Source organism: Ochotona curzoniae, unplaced genomic scaffold (assembly GCF_017591425.1).
Source record: "Ochotona curzoniae isolate NIBS_2020 unplaced genomic scaffold, NIBS_Ocur_1.0 contig_3520, whole genome shotgun sequence".
Classification (NCBI taxonomy): Eukaryota; Metazoa; Chordata; class Mammalia; order Lagomorpha; family Ochotonidae; genus Ochotona; species Ochotona curzoniae.
In genome coordinates this window covers 15,896,119-15,914,057 of record NW_024465894.1, presented here as the reverse complement: position 1 = coordinate 15,914,057, position 17,939 = coordinate 15,896,119, and the positions used below count along the sequence as shown (strand labels likewise).

At 56.2% G+C, this 17,939-nt stretch overlaps 1 protein-coding gene across 1 annotated transcript; it reads left to right on the top strand.

Moving 5' to 3' along the window:
• The first annotated feature begins 5,236 nt into the window (after positions 1-5,236).
• On the top strand, positions 5,237-16,145 carry MYLK2 (myosin light chain kinase 2). The gene is made up of 12 exons (XM_040981135.1): positions 5,237-5,288; positions 5,767-6,214; positions 6,910-7,211; positions 8,282-8,387; positions 8,852-8,945; positions 10,759-10,868; positions 10,952-11,093; positions 13,644-13,714; positions 13,824-13,952; positions 14,489-14,641; positions 14,756-14,888; positions 16,065-16,145. Exons 1-12 carry the CDS (start codon positions 5,237-5,239, stop codon positions 16,143-16,145), a joined length of 1,821 nt encoding a protein of 606 aa, XP_040837069.1.
• Positions 16,146-17,939: the final 1,794 nt, after the last annotated feature.

Here is a 17,939-nt window from a genome sequence, read left to right as displayed (position 1 = left end):
TCAGGTACTGAGAAGGAAGCCATTTTGATGGTGGGCCCCAAAGACTTGTGAAATTTCATGGTGTGTCCTGTCCCATCACTTCCCCACTTTCTGTCTCACATGTGTGCAAGTGCCTTGTCAGTCTGATGAGTTAAAAAGGATCATTAAGGGCCTGGTGCAGTGGCCTAATGGCTAAAGTCCTTGCCTTGAACATGCCAGGATCCCATATGGGCACCAGTTCTAATCCTGGCTCCACTTCCCATCCAGCTCCCTGCTTGTGGCCTGGGAAAGCAGTCGAGGACAGCCCAAAGCCTTAAGACCCTGTACCTGTGTGGGAGACCTGGAAGAGGCTCCTGGCTCCGGGCTTTAGATCAGCGCAGCTCCAGCCTTTGTGGCCACTTGGGCAGTGAATCATTGGACAGAAGATCTTCCTCTCTGTCTCTCCTCCTCTATCTATATATATGACTTTCCAATAAAAGTAAATAAAATTTTTTAAAAGGATCATTAAAAGAAAATGTGATGGGGCCCAGCGCAATAGCTCAGTGGCTAAAGTCCTCGCCTTTAACACATTGTAATCCCATATGGGCGCCGGTTCTAATCCCAGCAGCCCTGCTTCCCATCCAGCTCCCTGCTTGTGGCCTGGGAAAGCAGTCAAGGATGGCCCAAGGTCTTGGGACCCTGTACCCACGTGGGAGACCCAGAAGAATCTCCTGGCTCCAGGCTTCAAATTGGCTCAGCTCCAGCCATTGTGGCTGCTTAGGGAGTGAACCATTGGATGGAAGATCTTTCTCTTTCTCTCCTCCTCTCTGTATATCTGCCTTTCCAATAAAAATAAATAAATCTTAAAAAAAAAAAAGAGAATGCAGACAGTAAGAATCATCTTCATTGCCTTACTTGTTGGTATGTCCATGTATATTCCTGCAGATATCTCTATTAGTGTTGAAAGTAATGGATGCTTTATACCACCATCCTATACCTAAACTGTAGCCGGTAGAGGGTCTCTAACTCTTCCCCCATCCTTATATCTGTGGCTCCAAAGTGACCAGTTTGGTCTTTGCCATGAAGTAGAGCACAAATAAATTATCTTGACAGTAAAATTACAATTATTGGATGGAACAGTATGTCAATTGGATTTCCAATTGGATCTCTTGTCTAGTTTGCCCCTCGGGATGCCTCTAGATCTCTGCCTACCAGGCTTGGTGGGAAGGGCCTTTCTGAAGACGTACCAGGCTTGTCAAAGCTTAGCGGTCCGGAGTGCCACGTGGGAGAGAGCAAGAGCAAACAACTTGGCTGGTGAGAGCCCGGAGTGCCTCTCAAAGCAGAGGAAAGTTGCGAGGGGAGCTGGCTGTTCTCTTTGGAGTCAGAGAGGTTGCTCAACTCCTTGGATTTTCCATCACAGCGGGGCAGGGAAAGGGTCAGGCAGGGGAAGCCTCTCCTGAGCAGGTCCTTTTAAAGCCTGTTGGCTCCCAGTGGCTTCCTCTCAGGGGCCAGGGAAGCAGCTCGGGTGGCATTAACCCTGTCGCTCCCAACAGATGGATGAGCCTGGGAGCTCACACTCCTGGAAGGCAAAGCTTCCCAGGGCATGAGGCCTAAGGAGCCGTGAACTCTGGCTGGAGAGGCCTTCTCTCTGGCCTTGTTAAATCCAGCAGGGCATAATTGCATCCTGCTGACCTTAATTCCACCGGCAAGTTTAATTGGTCCTGGCATTGCCCCACGCCTGGTCCTGTACCCTGGAGAGGCTGTCGACACAGCTGGTGCAGGCATGGCGGGGAAGCCCCTGTGTGAGGATGCGCAGGGGCTCTGGCAACCCCTAGCTGGGTGAAGATTTCCCCATGCCCCACCCCTGCTCCTCCAGCGGAGCGTTGACAAGCAGCTTGGGGACGCCCAGGGAGCAGCTGGCTCAGCAGGCAATGCTGGGGGTCTGGAACCAGGCCAGCCTCCTATCCCAGTGGAAGGAAGGCATGAGGAGAAAGCCGACAGGAACAGAGGAGCCCTCGCCCTGCTGTGTTCACAGCGTGATGGAGCCCCCCAGAGCAGTATGGTACCCAGCACTCCATATACACGTACTGGCTAAATACTTGCAACAACCCTGGGAGAGGGGGTGCTGCAGGACAGGGTGGTTAATAGCTGAGCTTTGGGGCTAGCTAGCTGGTTCCAGTCTTGACTGACTGCCCTCTGACTCAGTTTTCCTGGCCCATCTGTGAAATGGGGCTGAATAGCTGCTGTCTTCACAGGGCTCCCTATGCATCCATGCTGTTCTTAACACTTTATATTCTTCCCCCGTGCAGCAGGTGCTTGTCTGGCAGATGAGGAAACAAGTGAAGGCTCGGTCTGTTCTCACAGTTGCTGTTTGAGAGCTTCCCTACTGGGTGGCCTGACACTCACAATGCAGGGCTGTTGGAAGAACACTCGCCAGGTGGCTCACCCCCAGGCCCTGGTCCACTTTGAAAGGTGTTCAATTAACTAAATTATTTGGACATCTTAACAATAACAAAAATAGGGCCCAGCGCGATGGCTCAATGGCTTAATCCTCACCTCACCAGCACTAGGATTCCATATGGGCACTGGTTCGTGTCCCAGATCCCCAATGCCCATCCAGCTCTCTGCTTGTGGCCTGGGAAAGCAGTAAAGGGCTACCCAAAACCTTGGGACCCTGTAACTGCATGGGAGACCCAGAAGAAGCTCCTGACTCCTGGCTTCGGCTTGGCTCAGCTCTCTGGCTATTGCAACCATTTGGGAAGTGAACCAGCAGATGGAAGATCTTTTTCCTTCTCTCTGTAAATCTGATCTGCCCTTCCAACCAAAATAAATAAACCTTTAAAATAATTATAATAGTAACTCCTATACAACAGTCTTTTAAGTGATCCTGGCCTGGATTTTGGTCCCTTTCTCAGGTGGCTCTGGATTTGAATCTAGTTGCTTGAGGCTGCTCACCACCTGTGTGACTGACTGTCTCTGAGCATCTGTTTCCATCCCTCCCTGAGGGGTGAGGCCTGTGGGGGATCCCATGCACTGCATGAATCAGGCCTTTAGCCTGGACACCCAGGACAATCCAGACTGGGGCTGATCACTGTAAGGACAAGGGGCGTCTGCCAGGGCCACGGGGGAAAGTCATCCCACGGAGCCCAGGGCAGAACTTTGCTCGCTGTAGGTTATTTACTCCTCACATGCTGATTCCAAGTACACGCTGTGCTGTGGACACATGTGAACATCATATAACCCCACCCTGAGGTACTCGTAGCAGTCAAAGCTGACAATGGACTCAGCCTGGAGCATGGAGGAAGGCTGGGAGGAAGGCCAAGTTCAGCACCTGAAGTTAAACTACAGCATGGGGGCCTCGGGGGCCAGAGTCACAGGCATGGACAGGAAGCATTTTGACCTTCGGAGCACTGGGAAATCCACTGGGGGAGCTGGTGGGCAGAGGGGATGAGGTGCAGGCTGGGGAGTTTTAGAAAGAGCAGGGACTGCAGGCTTCAGAGAAGGATGTTCCTGACTCCCCACCCTTGATGAGTGATTTTAGCCAACTGCTCATTCCTTTAATTCTCCTTCAGAAGATGAGGTGACAGCTCCCCACAGAGCTGCTACCAGGAGGATACTCCAGGACAAGATGGGTGATGTGAGCAGGCACGTGTGAGTGGGAAAGCCTGGGCCCAGGCCCCACCTGGCACCCCCTCCTTATGGGTAGTATGACCATGTGGGTGATTCTGTGGGACAAGCGCTGGCACACAGTGAGTGTTTCTTGTTCTTCTTTCTTGTTCAGTGTAACTGTTCTTGTTTCCCGAGAGAGTCAGGCTGTTACCCGGATTTCAAGAAAAATGGAAGAGAGGAGGGCCAAGTCCAGCAAAGAGTGTCCCCCAGTGCCCAGAATCAGGACTTGGAGAAGGAGCCCCAGCGCTGGTTTTACTAGCTTGTGCCAAAACCCTTGATATTTGTTCATTTAAGGAAAACACGTGCAATTCAAATAGCAATCTATTCACAAAGATCATGGTACTAAACAGAAGCAGAAAGGTATACATGTCACCTGGTCCCCACTTGCCTATCCTGCCAGCGAAATCACCCTGTGATGCCTTCCTTCTGCCCCACTCTGCCTGCTACTTCCTGCTGCCCCCCGACTTGAGAAGTCACTTCATGCCCATTTATTCACAGCTTCCATAGTTGTCTTGGGGCAAAGAGGGATCATGCTCCCCTCCCTTCTACCTGCAGGTGGCTAAGCTCAGGGATGGCTGCAGGAGCTGTGGCAGTGGGTAGGACGCAGGCGGGACTTGCACCCAGACACAATCAGCACATCTCCCAATTCTCAAGGGTCCCCTTAGAAAAGGGCCCTGGGCAGATGACCCCTGGGCACAGGGAAGGCCCTGGTCCTTGGGAAGACTCTCCCAGCCTCTCGTTCTAGGCAGGCCACCGGGTAGGCTCAGGGTTAGGGGAACAGAGGGCTGCCATTTCCCTCGGCGCCTCAGGAGGCCTCCCCAGAAGCCTAAGAGAAAGATTGTCCAGCAAGAAAACTTTCAGGTCTATGGGCACATAGAGCAAGTGCTCCTGAGACAGTTTCTTACCCAAAGACGATCCAAGGAGATCCGGACGCCAGGGGCACAGAGCTGGGCACGGGGTTGGGGTGATTAGCCCTGGGCCTGCGTGTCAGTAACCAGCTTCTGGGGAGCCCTAGAAGAGATGTGGCAGGCAGGTGGGCAGAGCAGGCACCGGGCCTGGGCACAGTTTTGTCCTTTGGCCCTGCCTGAGAAGCCCTCTTCTCCCAGGGCCCCCTTTTTTCATCCTGTCCAAGTCGGGGGTACTGAGCAAAGCCTAGGGGAAGGGCTGCTCATCGAGGGCCCCTTGTGCCCCCTCCCTTGCTCTTCTTGCTTGTTCCAGCAGGCTGTAGGAAGAATGCCGTGTCCTCTGAAATGGGGCCAAGAGTGACAGGTGGTGGCAGCCCGAGCTGCATGGCCCCTGCTGTAAGAGATCCTCTCCTGCGTCCCCGCCTCCACTGCCCATGCCTCTGCCTCCGCCTCTGCCCACCCAGCCCAAACCCTTACAACTGTCCTGGGACCGCTCCTGAGCAGCCGCTGCATGACGGGCGGCCACCAGGTCGCCTCTGTCCACCCCAGGTACCTCTCTTTCCTCAATCAGCCACAGGCCTGAGTCTCTTCCTTTACTGCAACCAGACGGCAGGAGGCATTCAACAGCCTGACACACCTCATTCAGTCTTCTGCAGCTGGAAAGACTCGAGTTAGATAAACAGAAGCACACGCCTCCCTACCTCATGGCGACAGAAGACGTAACAGTGGAGCTGGGAATCCAGAGCCCCTCAACAGGTGCCAGGCTGGGGCAGGAGTCAGAGGGAGGAGCTTGGGAAGGGGCATCTGAATCCAGGGTTGGGCAGGTTCCTTGGTGCAAGCGCTGGGTTGGAGGGTTGGTTTTGTGCATGGACTCTGCAGGAAGGGAGCCGGAAGCCAGAGTGATCTCTGGGGGGAGCCAGGCCTGGCCTGAGGCCTGCATGCCTTCCCTAGAGACGTGGGTAAGGTACGAAGCTTCTTTGGATGGCTGTCCGGGATGCACCTGAACGGTCCCGGCAAGGTGTGGTGGGGGAGGATCCAGGCCCACCCAAAGGCCAGAAACTTCACACAGAGGCTGCCTAAGGGCCCAGGAGCTGGTTCTACAAATGGTTCTAGAAAGTTCGGTGGGTCAAGCAGCTACAAGTTGTTGACTGGATGGGGACTCAGGTGCAGTGCTGATCCTTGGGGAGGGAGCTGGGTGGGGTGCACGCTGATGGGCATCTCACTTTCTTCACAGACAAGGCACCTGAAGGTGCTGCAGGCCAAGTGTCCCCAGCTGTGGAGAAAGACCCTGTTCCCCCAGACCCAGAGAAGGACCCCGGGCCCTCAGACCCAAAGAAAGATCCTGATCCAGCCACCCTGAAGACAGACGCCGAAAGCCCTGCTCCAGAAATAGGGGATGTTGCCCCAGTTCCACCATCACCCAGCAGCCAGGGTCCCCAAGGAGAGGCTGGCCAGGATGGGGGAGCTGCAGAAGGCGGTGTTGGGCAGCCAGCGGCCCTGCCCGAGCAGACTGCAACAGCAGAGGCCAGTGAGCAGAAGCTGGAGGCCAAGGAAATCCCCTCAGGTCACCAGGACCCTGAAGAGCCCACAGTGGGCAGGAAGGCAGCAGAGGACCACGTGGCTGCTAGGAGAGGCTCACCTGCATTTCTGCACAGCCCCAGCTGCCCCGCTGTCATCTCAAGGTGAGCTCCCCTTTGTAGGAGCGGGAAGGAGGCCTCTGGCTCATCCCCTGCTTTGTTCCCCTGTCACGGGCATCATTATCATTCCGTGGAGTGCTGGGGAGGGTAGCTCTGATGCTTTTGTTAGATGCGTTCATCCTGCGTGTTGGGTCTTGAAAGATCCCTAAGCTGATGCCCCTCTTTCTCTGTGGACTTGGCTCTAGGCAAGGGCAGGGTTGATCTGTCACGAGACATCATCAGTCTTAATACAATCGTTAGGAACCGTGTAATAGGAAAAGCTGGCTAGCGACTAAACAGGTGGATGGTCGCCAGCACTTTGGTAATCTCTGTGCAGCACTGGTGTCATACAATTTGCTATACCTGCTGAATGCTAATGATGTAAGCCACCACAGGGACACTTAGCTTATCAATTTGATGGTTGGGTAATATCAATGACATTGCCACAAACTATGAATCAAGAGCTACCAACTTCCTAGTTGTACCCACGTGACACTTCATGAAGGACCCTCTTCACGGTTATCAGATCTCTAAGTATGTCAAAAGCCAAGATGGGGAGCAGTTTTTGTGGTATTGACCTTCCTTGGTTGATGCAAAGTCAAGCAGCATGCATCTCCCCACAACACTCTGGGGGCACTGTTGGCTGTGGATGGCGCATGAGGCGGTGCTAAGTCTTTCCCTTGTCTGTTTCCCCCTTCCAGCTCTGAGAAGCAGCCCCCCCAGCAGCCCCTCAGTGAGGTGTCCGAGCTCATCTTTGAAGGGGTGACCCTCGCCCCCACAGATCCCGGGTCAGCCGATGCAGAAGGAGCAAAGAACGAGCTGGCGGAGAGCCAGAAGGAAGCAGGAGAGAAAGCCCCAGGCCACACTGGCCAAGATGGCCAGGTGAAGGTGCAAGAGGACACCGCCAGTGGGATGGAGTTCCAGGCTGTTCCCTCGGAGAAACCGGAGGTGGGGCAGGCCCTTGGCCTCCCAACCAGAGAGGAGGACTGCTTCCAGATTTTAGGTAGGCCAGGCAAGGAGGGGGCTGGCGCTGCCTGGGCAGGAGGATAAAGGGCGCCCACTTGGCATCCCCCACTCCCGGGCCTCCCCAGCTGACTTGTTACATAGCCCTAGGGAGTGCCTCTCACTTTGAACATTCTTCTGCTTTGGCTAAAATGAAATTTTTTTTAAAAACGCAGGAAGTTTATTCGATCACCCCAGACTCCATGGACTCAAATGTGAGATGGGACAACAGTGCAAAGGGCTCCCCATGGGTGATTAGAGAAGGGCCTGTGGTGCATTTTAGCCGCAGCAGGAGGAGCCCTGAGCTGGGGTTCAGTCGTGCTGGGGGTGGGGTGAGATGGGGTCAGGAAGGCTCAGAATGTCCTAACAACCCCCCTCCCCGCCCCCAGGCTGAGGTGCCCTGGGAGCCAGGCCAGCCCGCCTGGTGAGCGGCACCATGCCACCCAGACAGGGTGGGAGGACCTGGCGGCTGGGTGGCGGCCAGTGGCCTTGCAGCGCCCTGCCCCGCCCAGAAATCACATCCTCCGGGCGATGGGACCTGAACCATCTCCAAAGGCCGTCTGATTTATCACCAGCCCGGCTTCCCTGTGGCCTCTCGCTATTTTTAAAAGAGGGTTCCATTCCCGATGATGACTCAGCCTAGGGGTTGGAGCTGGGGTAGGCTTCAGGGCCTGCTGTTCTCCAGGCTTACCACTAGGTGGCGGCCCCTCTCCACCCAACGTCTCCGTCTCCGGTTCGCTGGTGCTGCGGGGCTGGTGGTGCTTTAAACAGGGTGCGCAGCCTTCGTTTCATACCTGCTATGTGGGTTTGGTTGTTTGGAGTCTTCATACCTTACCCTGAAGTCCAGTCAGCTGTGCTTACTGTTTAGCCAGGAGAAGCGGGGTCCCTTCAGAGAGAGGCAGAGACCTCCTAAAGCCCTTCTGTGTGTTGGTGGCCGGCCTGCTGGGGAAAGCTGGGCCTCCAGTCCTGGAGTCAGTGTCCCCCAAGTCCCACTTAGCGAATCTCACTTTCTGGGAAGAATACTCCACAGTTGCTGAGGTTAACCCTGACAGCTCCACTCTGCCTCCTCAGATGACTGCCCACCACCCCCAGCCCCGTTTCCCCACCGCATTGTGGAGCTGAGAACCGGAAATGTCAACAGTGAATTCAGCATCAACTCCAAGGAGGCGCTGGGAGGGTGAGAGCTGGGGTCCCATGCTGGCATCCACAGACAGAAGAGCACGGAGTCCCTGGCCGCGTGCAAGGCCTGGACACGCCCCTCTTGTGTGTGGTGATACACTGTGTGTGCAAGCTCTTATGTGCTTCTTTGTACTCCAAGTCCCTGTCACTCACACAGGCATGCCAGGGTTCTATAAGACAGTGTTTCCCTAGCTGTCTGCATTTCAGACACCACTCTGACCTCCTTGGGGGCAAGGTGGCTTTCCTCTCACAGGGCTCCTACAAGGCCTAAGCCCAAAAGGGTCACGGGTCTGGAGGAGCCTTCCCTCAGCCACGGTCTGTGTGCTCCCAGCATCAGGAAAAAGTTGGGGTGGGGCTGGAGGGAGCATTTCCGTCTCCCAGCAGGACTCGGAGGCCGAGATGGAGGGCAGGGCACAACGCCCTGAGCAGTGTCCCCTCATCCTCACCCTCTTCTCTCTCCAGAGGCAAGTTTGGAGCAGTGTGTACCTGCACAGAGAAAGCCACAGGCCTCAAGCTGGCAGCCAAGGTCATCAAGAAGCAGACCCCCAAAGACAAGGTAGTGGAGGGTTTGCAGGAGGGGGAGGGGTGCCCAAGAGGTGGTCCTTCCCTCCTGTCTCCACCTGTGCCACTGAATGCGGGCCCTGAAGTGGGAGCCTTGTTGCATGGCAGCTGCTATGTGAAGACAAGCCACAGACAGACGCAGGCACAAGCCAGGCACCACCGTTAGTGATGGTGGGGGGAAGAGGGAACTTGGATGTTTAGTTCAACGGTGATGAGTGGGGGTTCTGGGCCAGGCCCCCGTGTTGGGAACTGGGGGTCCCAGAGTGAAGTGGATGTGGTTTACACCCTGGGGAATTGATGTGAAGGTAAACCAGCCTGGTTGGAAGCTTTGCCTTCAGCAGCCACTTGGGCTAGGTGGCGAGGAGACCACAAGTAGCGTTCAAGGAGTGAATGCCCAGGTGCAGGCAAGGTGAAATGTCAAACCTGGTGTGTAAGGAGGAGAGCAGCGCCCACCTGCAGGCTGGTGCCCCCACAGCCTGGGGCCCCCGGGGGAGGGGTAGCGAGGCAGCCATCTGTCCCCCCCCCGCCCCCGTGAGGGCTTTGAAGAATGAAGCTGTGATTCAGGGGGAGAAGGTGGAGTGTGGGGGATGGCAGGGGGAGAGCTGTGACAGCCAGCAGGAGGCGGGGGGGGGGGGGCAGGGGAGGGAGCTGAGGATGGAGGCAGACTCCAGGCCTTCCAGGCAGAGGTGCACCCAGGTAAGAAACCTGGATTGAGTTTCTGCTGCTCAACCCCAGCCGAGCCTCAGCTATTGCAAACATTTTTGAAGTAAACTAAAGGATGGGAGATTCTCTCTCTCTCTCATTTGTATGTCTTGAATAAATGAATGGGGGAGGTCCTGCCCTGGTAGAACTGAAGGACTTGTATCTTTTAATTAAAACTGAAATGAAACACATGGTGGCAGTAAATGAAAAGAGCCAGGGAGAAGTGCCAGGGAGATGTGGCCAGCGCGTCCTGAGAGCTTGTATGTGAGGCGAGGCCTGAACAGAAGGATGGAAGAAGGGCAGAGAGGAGGAAGAGGCTGCTGTGAGATGGGCAGCATTTAACAGTAGGCTCTGGGTTGGGCAGGGGCTTGATGCATAGTGTTTGCCAGTCTCTGTGATAGAAATATCCCTGATACCAACACACCAAGGTGTCACCTGCCTTGCCAACTTCCTGAAAGTGACAAACACTGGTGGCTCAGACTGGGAAGGCAGTGGTGGGGGAGGTAGGAAATGACTGGATTTATGGTCTAGTTTCAAGGTAGACAACACCAAAGGTTTACTGATGGATTGAGTGTGGGGCTGTGGAGTGAGAGTACGAGGAATTCAGATCATTCTTGTTTGCCTTGCCATCTTTCTGCCAAGGGGCAAGCTAAAGGGACCTCAGGTGGCGGGTAGGGGGTGGGGGAACCAATGGTTGAATTTCTAACATGACGGATTGGAGATGCCTCTTAGACATCCCCAGAAAATGGCAAGTAGCCAGGTGGATGCCTGGGAGGGAGCAGTGTGAGGTGCAGACCTGGAAGCTGGTCACGTTTGGATCCATGGGACTCGATAGTGACGCCCCGGGAGAGAGCGGCCAGGGAGGCAGAGAAAGGAAGGAGGAGGAAGAGGGGTGAAGCTGGCCTGGGAAAGGAGTCCCTGAGGGAAGGACCAGGGAGAGGACAGCCGACCCCAGGGTCGGGGACAGAGGGGATGCAAAGAGACCAGTGAGGAGCAGGCTGGGAAGTGTTCACAGGTGGAGGAAGAGGGCACAGGTGGAGAGGGAGGGAGGAGAGCTGGAGTGACACCACTGCTCGGGGGGTGTCCCCACCCCTCCTGGCCACCAGGAAATGGTCAAGCTCGAGATTGACGTCATGAACCAGCTGAACCACCGCAACCTGATCCAGCTGTACGCGGCCATTGAGACGCCGCATGACATCATCCTGTTCATGGAGTAGTGAGTGTGGCCGCGGGGCGGGCACGGGCGGGCTGCCGGCAGGCCCGGGGCGAGCCTGTAGAGAGGGGGGTCTGTGCACGCAGCATCGAGGGTGGCGAGCTGTTCGAGAGGATCGTGGACGAGGACTACCAGCTCACCGAGGTGGACACCATGGTGTTTGTCAGGCAGATCTGTGATGGGATCCTCTTCATGCACAAGATGCAGGTGCTGCACCTGGACCTCAAGGTACGGAGCCATGTGTGGTCCGTTGGCATCTGCTCTGCCACCCTCCATCCTTCCTTGCCCCACTGCACCCTCTCGTCCAGGCTCACGCATCGGTTCAACAGGTTTACTGAGCATGTATCACATGTTGGATGTGATCGAAGAGGCGAGAGGGAAGCGACCCTGGGGGCCAGCTCTCCTGAGCTGCTTGGCCCGGTGTTTGGGAGTGGTTGAATGTGTCTTTGGCAGCTCTGGGAACAGCAGACTCAGTACTTCCTGCACATGTGTCACTAAGAGGTGTCAGGAAAGCACCAAGCTTGGTGTCGGCCCGCGATGGGCACTACAAATGTTTGTTGCTTTAATTTGCTTGCTATTTCCCACCGGCCTGCTTTTGCTGGGCACTGTTCTAGGTAGTGGAGACCTCTAAGGGTCGTGAGATAAGATAGAAAAAAATCCCTAATCCTTACACCTAGGCAGGGTGCCAGGACAGTAGCACACACATGTGGAGACTACTCAGACACATAGTAGGAGGTCAGAATACGGACTTCCTGCCGCAGGTCTCCGCTGCTCCGCTGGTGATGGCTACCAGAACTGAGTAATTTCTACTCGGGGTGTGGAGCAGGCAAGGGTGGTAGCAGTGCCACGTGGTCACTGTCCTTGGAGAAGGCGCTAATGCTTCTGGGACAAGTGACAAGGCGGGGGGGATGAGGTGGGTTAGTACCAAGTAGCCAAGGGAGGTTAGTACCAGTAGCCACGTGGCCATGCTAGGGTTTTTACTTGCTTACTCGCTCAATGAATGCCTTTGACGTGCCTGCACTGGCAGGTTCTGTGTGAGGCGTTGGGGTTTTACCCGATGCACTGGGGAAGCTGTGGCCTCTGTTGCATGCGGCCTCCCTTTTTCATAAGATCATGGCTGAATCAGTTGATTCTTGAGGAGGTTCACAGTGAGAGGAAAGATACAAGGTGAGCTTGAAGAAGAAGGCCAAGGCCAAGGCACCCAGAGCCAGCCCAAGACAGGCCAGGGAGCTGTGGCTGCTGCCCCTAACACTCGCCCTGGGCTACCAAGTTGTCCAGGACTGCTCGAGACAGGGGAGTGACCCTCACAACAGCAGTGCCGGGTTGAGGTGCATTGCTGCCACTCCCACTGACACCTGGGGAGATTAGGAGTCTGTGGTCCCAAGTCCCTCCCTGGCACGAGCTAGTTTGTGGGTGATAGACTACAGTCCCCAGGCAGAAAGGCAGGCAACCAACAAGCCCCTGTGGTCCTGAGATGTGTTGTTCCCCGCTGCCCTAGGATAGCAATGCATTAACAAAAGTAGTTTTAATTAACAAAAGTGTTTCATGGTGAAGTAGGTTGGGAGACCCTTGGATCTCAGGCAGGCTGTTTCCAGGGGTCTATGTGCCAGGGCTGCTGAAAACTCCTTGGGTGGGAGCGGACCCTGCTGGGTGTCCTCCAGCACATGGGCCCTGGGACCTTGCTTTTCCTTTCCTGTCTTGGTAGGACACAGGCTGAGCTGGGAATGACCTCATTGTCCTGCCCTGGGTGAACGCGCAGTTCCTGGGAGGCTTCCCAGGGCCTGAGTGGTAGGGTAGCTGGTTAAGCCACCATTTATAACACTGTAATCCCATATTGGTTGCTCCACTTCCCATCTGGCTCTTTGCTAATATGCCTGGGAAGGCAGCAGAAGGATGGCTTGGGTGCCTGCCACCCATGTGGGAGACCAGGGTGGAGCTCCTGGTGCTGCCTTCAGCCTGGTCTTGTGGCCCTTTGGAGTAAAGCATTACGCTATCTCTCAAATAAATAAATACTTCTTTTAAAAAATATTTTTCTAAAAAATGGACTGGACAGGGCTTCCAGTTCTTGGGAGGCAGTGTTTTTAGTGTGAAGATGCTTCTACTGAACCCTGGAACCTCAGCTTCGGCCCCTGATCCCTGTGCTGGGGAGGCAGTGGAGGCCGCAGCAACAGGAACCGGCCTTGCCGTATCTTCATGCACACATCATGCACGCATCACTGAGCTTGGGACTCAGATTTCCTCTGAGCATGGGCTAAGTACCAGGGGCTATGGTTAGACATGGAGATGGTGCCCTTGGATACTGGGAAAAGAGGGTCCTTGCTCCAGAAGGAATGACCTTGTAGTGTTGTGTCTACCGCAGCACTCATAGAGTTCTTTGTGGGTCCTTGTTGGCCAGTGGCAGCCAGGGGATGTTGGCCATTGGCCAGAATTGGAGTTTCAGCCCTGGGTTCAAAGCCTGGCTGTGTCATTTGCTTATGAGGCGACTGGAGTCTAATTGAAAGTAAAATGGGGACAGATGGTCACTGTCCGTCAGGGTGACAGTTTGTGCCTCACAGGGCAGGTGTGAGGATTAGTGAACTGACATGAAGGAAGCCAGCGATGCCAGGCCTTGTGCTTTGAGATGAGGCCTCAGCATCTTTCCTCGTGTCTAGGTGCAGGCAGGCTCAGAGGGTCTCTGGCAGCAGCCAACCTCACCAGTCTGTGGATTGGGTAGACCTGGTGCCAGAGGGCAACGGCTGCATCAGAGACCAATCCAGGCCCCCCCAACTTTGTCCCCAGCCAGAGAACATTCTGTGTGTCAACACTACGGGCCACTTGGTGAAGATCATTGACTTTGGCTTGGCACGGAGGTACCACTGAGGAGGGGGTGGGGCTGGCCTCTGACGGATGGGAAGGGTGCTGGGGGGCTTGGCGGGTCACACTGGGAGCTATGCTCTGAGCCCTTGGTCTCACCCTCAGGTATAACCCCAACGAGAAGCTGAAGGTGAATTTTGGGACCCCAGAGTTCCTGTCGCCCGAGGTGGTGAATTACGACCAAATCTCCGATAAGACAGACATGTGGAGTTTGGGGGTTATCACCTACATGCTGTGAGCCCCAAAGGAGAGGGGGGCCAGGGAGAGGGTTGGGTCATGTGAGAGGGTAGTCCAGGCCAAGACTGGCCTTCGTGTTCTGGGGAAATGGTCCTGCTCCTTATTCCCTCAGTTAGGGGTCTGCGGGGGGCGGGGGTGGGCACACCAGGGAGAATTAGGAAAGGTGGGGCTGTGTACCCATTTCATAGATGGACAAAACAAGGCTCCGAGCAGCAGATCATCCCAGCCCAGAGCTCAGGAGAACAAATCTTGGATGACCAGAGCGTGGGTTTTTGTGCCACTCATTAGTCCTCAGCTTCTCCCTGGGAAGCTAGGATGATTATGCGCATTTTACAGATGAGAAGAGTGAGGCTCAGAGAGGGGAAGTGACTTGTCCAAAGTCACCCAGCCAGATTCAAACCCAGGTCTGTCCCACTTGGGAGGCTGGGGGTCTTTCCAGCACATGGTATTGCCTCCTAAGATCTGCCCGACCCCCAAAATGACTCCTCAACAACGCCTGACCCAGTCCTGGCCCTGCCATGCCCTCCCTGCAGGCTGAGCGGCCTCTCTCCTTTCCTGGGAGATGACGACACGGAGACCCTGAACAACGTGCTCTCCGGCAACTGGTACTTCGACGAGGAGACCTTCGAGGCCGTGTCAGACGAGGCCAAAGACTTCGTCTCCAACCTCATTGTCAAGGAGCAGGGGTGAGGCTCACCCTGGGCTGAGACCCCAACCCCACGTGGGTTCCCAGGGTGGCACAGCAGGGTTGGGTGCCTCCCAGCACACTGCCCTCTCTCACCTCCCATGCCTTCCCACAGGGCCCGGATGAGTGCTGCCCAGTGTCTCGCCCACCCCTGGCTCAACAACCTGGCGGAGAAAGCCAAGCGCTGTAACCGACGTCTCAAGTCCCAGATCTTGTTGAAGAAATACCTCATGAAGAGACGCTGGAAGGTACCATGGGGTGGGGGCAGGGAGAGGCTGGCGTGCCTCCCAGCCCCTGCAGCTCTGCCTTGGCCACCTAGTCTTGTCTGCCAAGCAGGGCTGAGCTTTCTCGCTCCATCCTGGACTGGCTCCTGCCCGGGAGGGGAGCCCTCCACCCACTCCTCTACTCTGGGTGGGGTGTCCATGTGGGGCTTGGGCCCAGGGAAGTGTCCGCTGCTGCGCAATTGATATTTGAAGATGGAAGGAAGCAAGCCTGTGGTGGAGTCGCAATCTCTAGGCATTGATTTTCTGTAGCTCTGAGTTTCTGTGGAGGTACTGGGTGGAAGCTGAAGAAGGAGTCCTCAGGTTGTACCCCAAAATAACAGGGTTCAGGAGTGCCAGGCCTGATTTGCATTTTATTATTATTTTTTTAAGATTGATTTATTTGAAAGGCAAAATGTCAGAGAGAAGAGGAGAAACAGAGGTATCTTTCCATCTACTGGTTTACTCCCCTAAACAGCTGCAACAGCCAGGTGGGGGCCAGGAGCCAGGAGCTCCCTCCCCATCTCCCACATGCATGGCGGGCACCCAAGGACTTGGGCCAGAGTCCGCTGCCTTCTAGGTGCATCAAGAGGGAGCTGGATCAGGAAAACAGAGGTCAGGCTCAAACCACAGCTCTGATAAAGGATGTTGGTATTTGGAGCGGTAGTTTAACCCATTGTGCCACTGTGCGACCCCTTGCCCTGGACCAAGGCTGCACTTTGAAGATAGGGTATTTGGGAGGACTCAGTGCGAGGGAGCCCTGGAATGAATGTCCAAGGGAGGAGGAGGGGTGAGCAGTACCAGGGCTGCAGCAAAACCATCTGAGGCAAGGGAGGCTGTGCCAAGGGTGAGGCAGGAGCACTGTTGGTCAATCTGGGGAACAGGTAGAGGCGAGTAAGGCTGGAGTGAGCCGAGCAAGAAAGTAGGAATGAGGTCAGAGAGGAAAGGAGGGGTTGCTTGGAGCTGCCAGAGTGTTTGAACGCGGTGAGCTGACCTAGCAAGTGATGGCGCATGTCATGGCGCCTGCTGTGGCCACTATGGGTACTGCACCCTCCGTGGACTCTGGCCTCTTGATGGACACTCAGCGGACACACCCCAGCTTCTCCCTCCACCAGCCCTCCTTCTCCTGGGGCTGACTAGAATTCCCTCTCCCTCCTTCCCTAGAAAAACTTCATCGCTGTCAGCGCCGCGAACCGCTTCAAGAAAATCAGCAGCTCCGGGGCCCTGATGACTTTGGGGGTGTGAGCCCCCAGGCAGCCGAGGCCTGGACGCAGCCGCATAGGGCCCGGGGCTGAGGCCACACAGCCCTGAAGGCCAGAGAAGGCGGGCTGGCCGGCACCAGGCTGCGCCAGGCTGGGAGGCTCGGGGCTCCCCACGTGCCCCCCACGCAGTGACCGCTTCCCTGCCGTGAGCCGCCGCAGAGTGTGGCCCGGATCCAGCCTGCTAACGCCTCCCCAGAGTTCTGGCCCACCAGCAGCGCCCCAGACTCTAGGGTCCATTGTTGCCAACACCCCCGCTTCCCTTCCCTCCCCCCAACTCCTTGTCTTTTAAGTCTGTCCTGGTGGCCCCTGATTTGCCCCCCCCTAGGGTCATCCACAGCCCGGGCTCACTGGAGGTCCCAGCATGTGTGGCTCCTATGGGGAAGCCACTCAGCCCATGCCTAGGCCCAGCTGCCAGGGGGAGACAGAGCAGGCTTTGTGAGAGAGACCCGGCACCCCGCTGCCTCCTTTCCCAACAGATAAGACCCAGCACACATCATCTGGCCCGCTGGCCCCCTCCCACCCTCCATGCGACCACCAACACACAGGAACTGTGCTCGAGCGAGGGCGCCAGCCCAGGTCAGCAGCAGCGGAGGAGAGGAGGAGCCTGAGGGACATGGAGGACCACCCTCGAGCTTGCCTGAGCACCAAGCAAGCCGGGACCCAGTGCAACCACTCTGGGCCTGTCCCAAGGGCCCAGCATGGCCTCCAGTGACGGGTCAGGAGGCCCAGGAGGGGCTAGAAGGCCCTCGGGCAGACTGTCAGCTTGTGCCTTGTAAATAAACGGACAGGTTGGCTGTGGCCTGCTTGTTCTTCTTGGAGCACCTGCTGCATCCCAGGCGTCTGTAGTCATCCACCCGGGGGCTTCCCTGCCATGTTGCCTCTGTGTCCTCACCTGTGAGAAGCCAGGCACACCACAGCCAGCACCTGTCAGGTGATTGCTGTGTGCTGGGCTCCGCGCTGTCGAGTAGAGGTGTCACCTCATTAATGCCCACTCTGAGGCGATGCCGTAGAGATTCAGGGTTCCATTTTATGGAGAGGGAGACTGAACCCAAGCCTGGGAGGCAGGGACAGGACCTGCTCTGTCCCCCTCTGGCCAGGGGAGAGAGTGACGGTTACCTGGGTCAGACTGGGGTGCTGAAAGTGCTTGGTGAGTTCTGGGTTCTTTATCTTCATTGGGCAAAGGAGGAAGCAGAGACAGAGCAGGTTACTCCTCAGATCAGGGGCTCCGGGGTATACCTTGGCGGGGGGCGGCAAGCCTGGGCTGCCTTTGCTGTCTTGCTCTTTGGGGGCTTTCAGGAGGCCTCAGGAAGGGGCTGCTTTCCTGAGCCACCTTGATTTGTCATCTTGACAAGGACTTCTCTCTGTCTCTGTGAATGTTGGCCTGGAGCACGAAGCCAGGATCCCCACCCAAACCCCTGCTCTGATCTAGCAGGTGAATCTCGGCTCATTGTAGCAGGTGTTCAGGAGAAAAAAAATATGGGAGACTCCAAGGCCTGAACCTGACTCTTGTAGTTGAGGCCCTCAGGGGGACCCGGAGAGGCTGACTCAGGCTCCCGGTGGGAGGTGAGCTTATGGACAGGGCCCCCTGGGCTATGGCTTCTTTCCTCCTGGCCTGCCACCTGCCAGCTGGGCCAGGCCTGTGGTTTCCTCTGAGTGGCTCTCCCAGCCTTATTGGCCTCCGCCCAGGCTGAGCCTGGGCCACACAGCGTGATGATGAGGGATGAATCATGGCTGAAGGGGGGAGGGTGGATGATGAGGTCCAGCCAGGGCGGAGAGC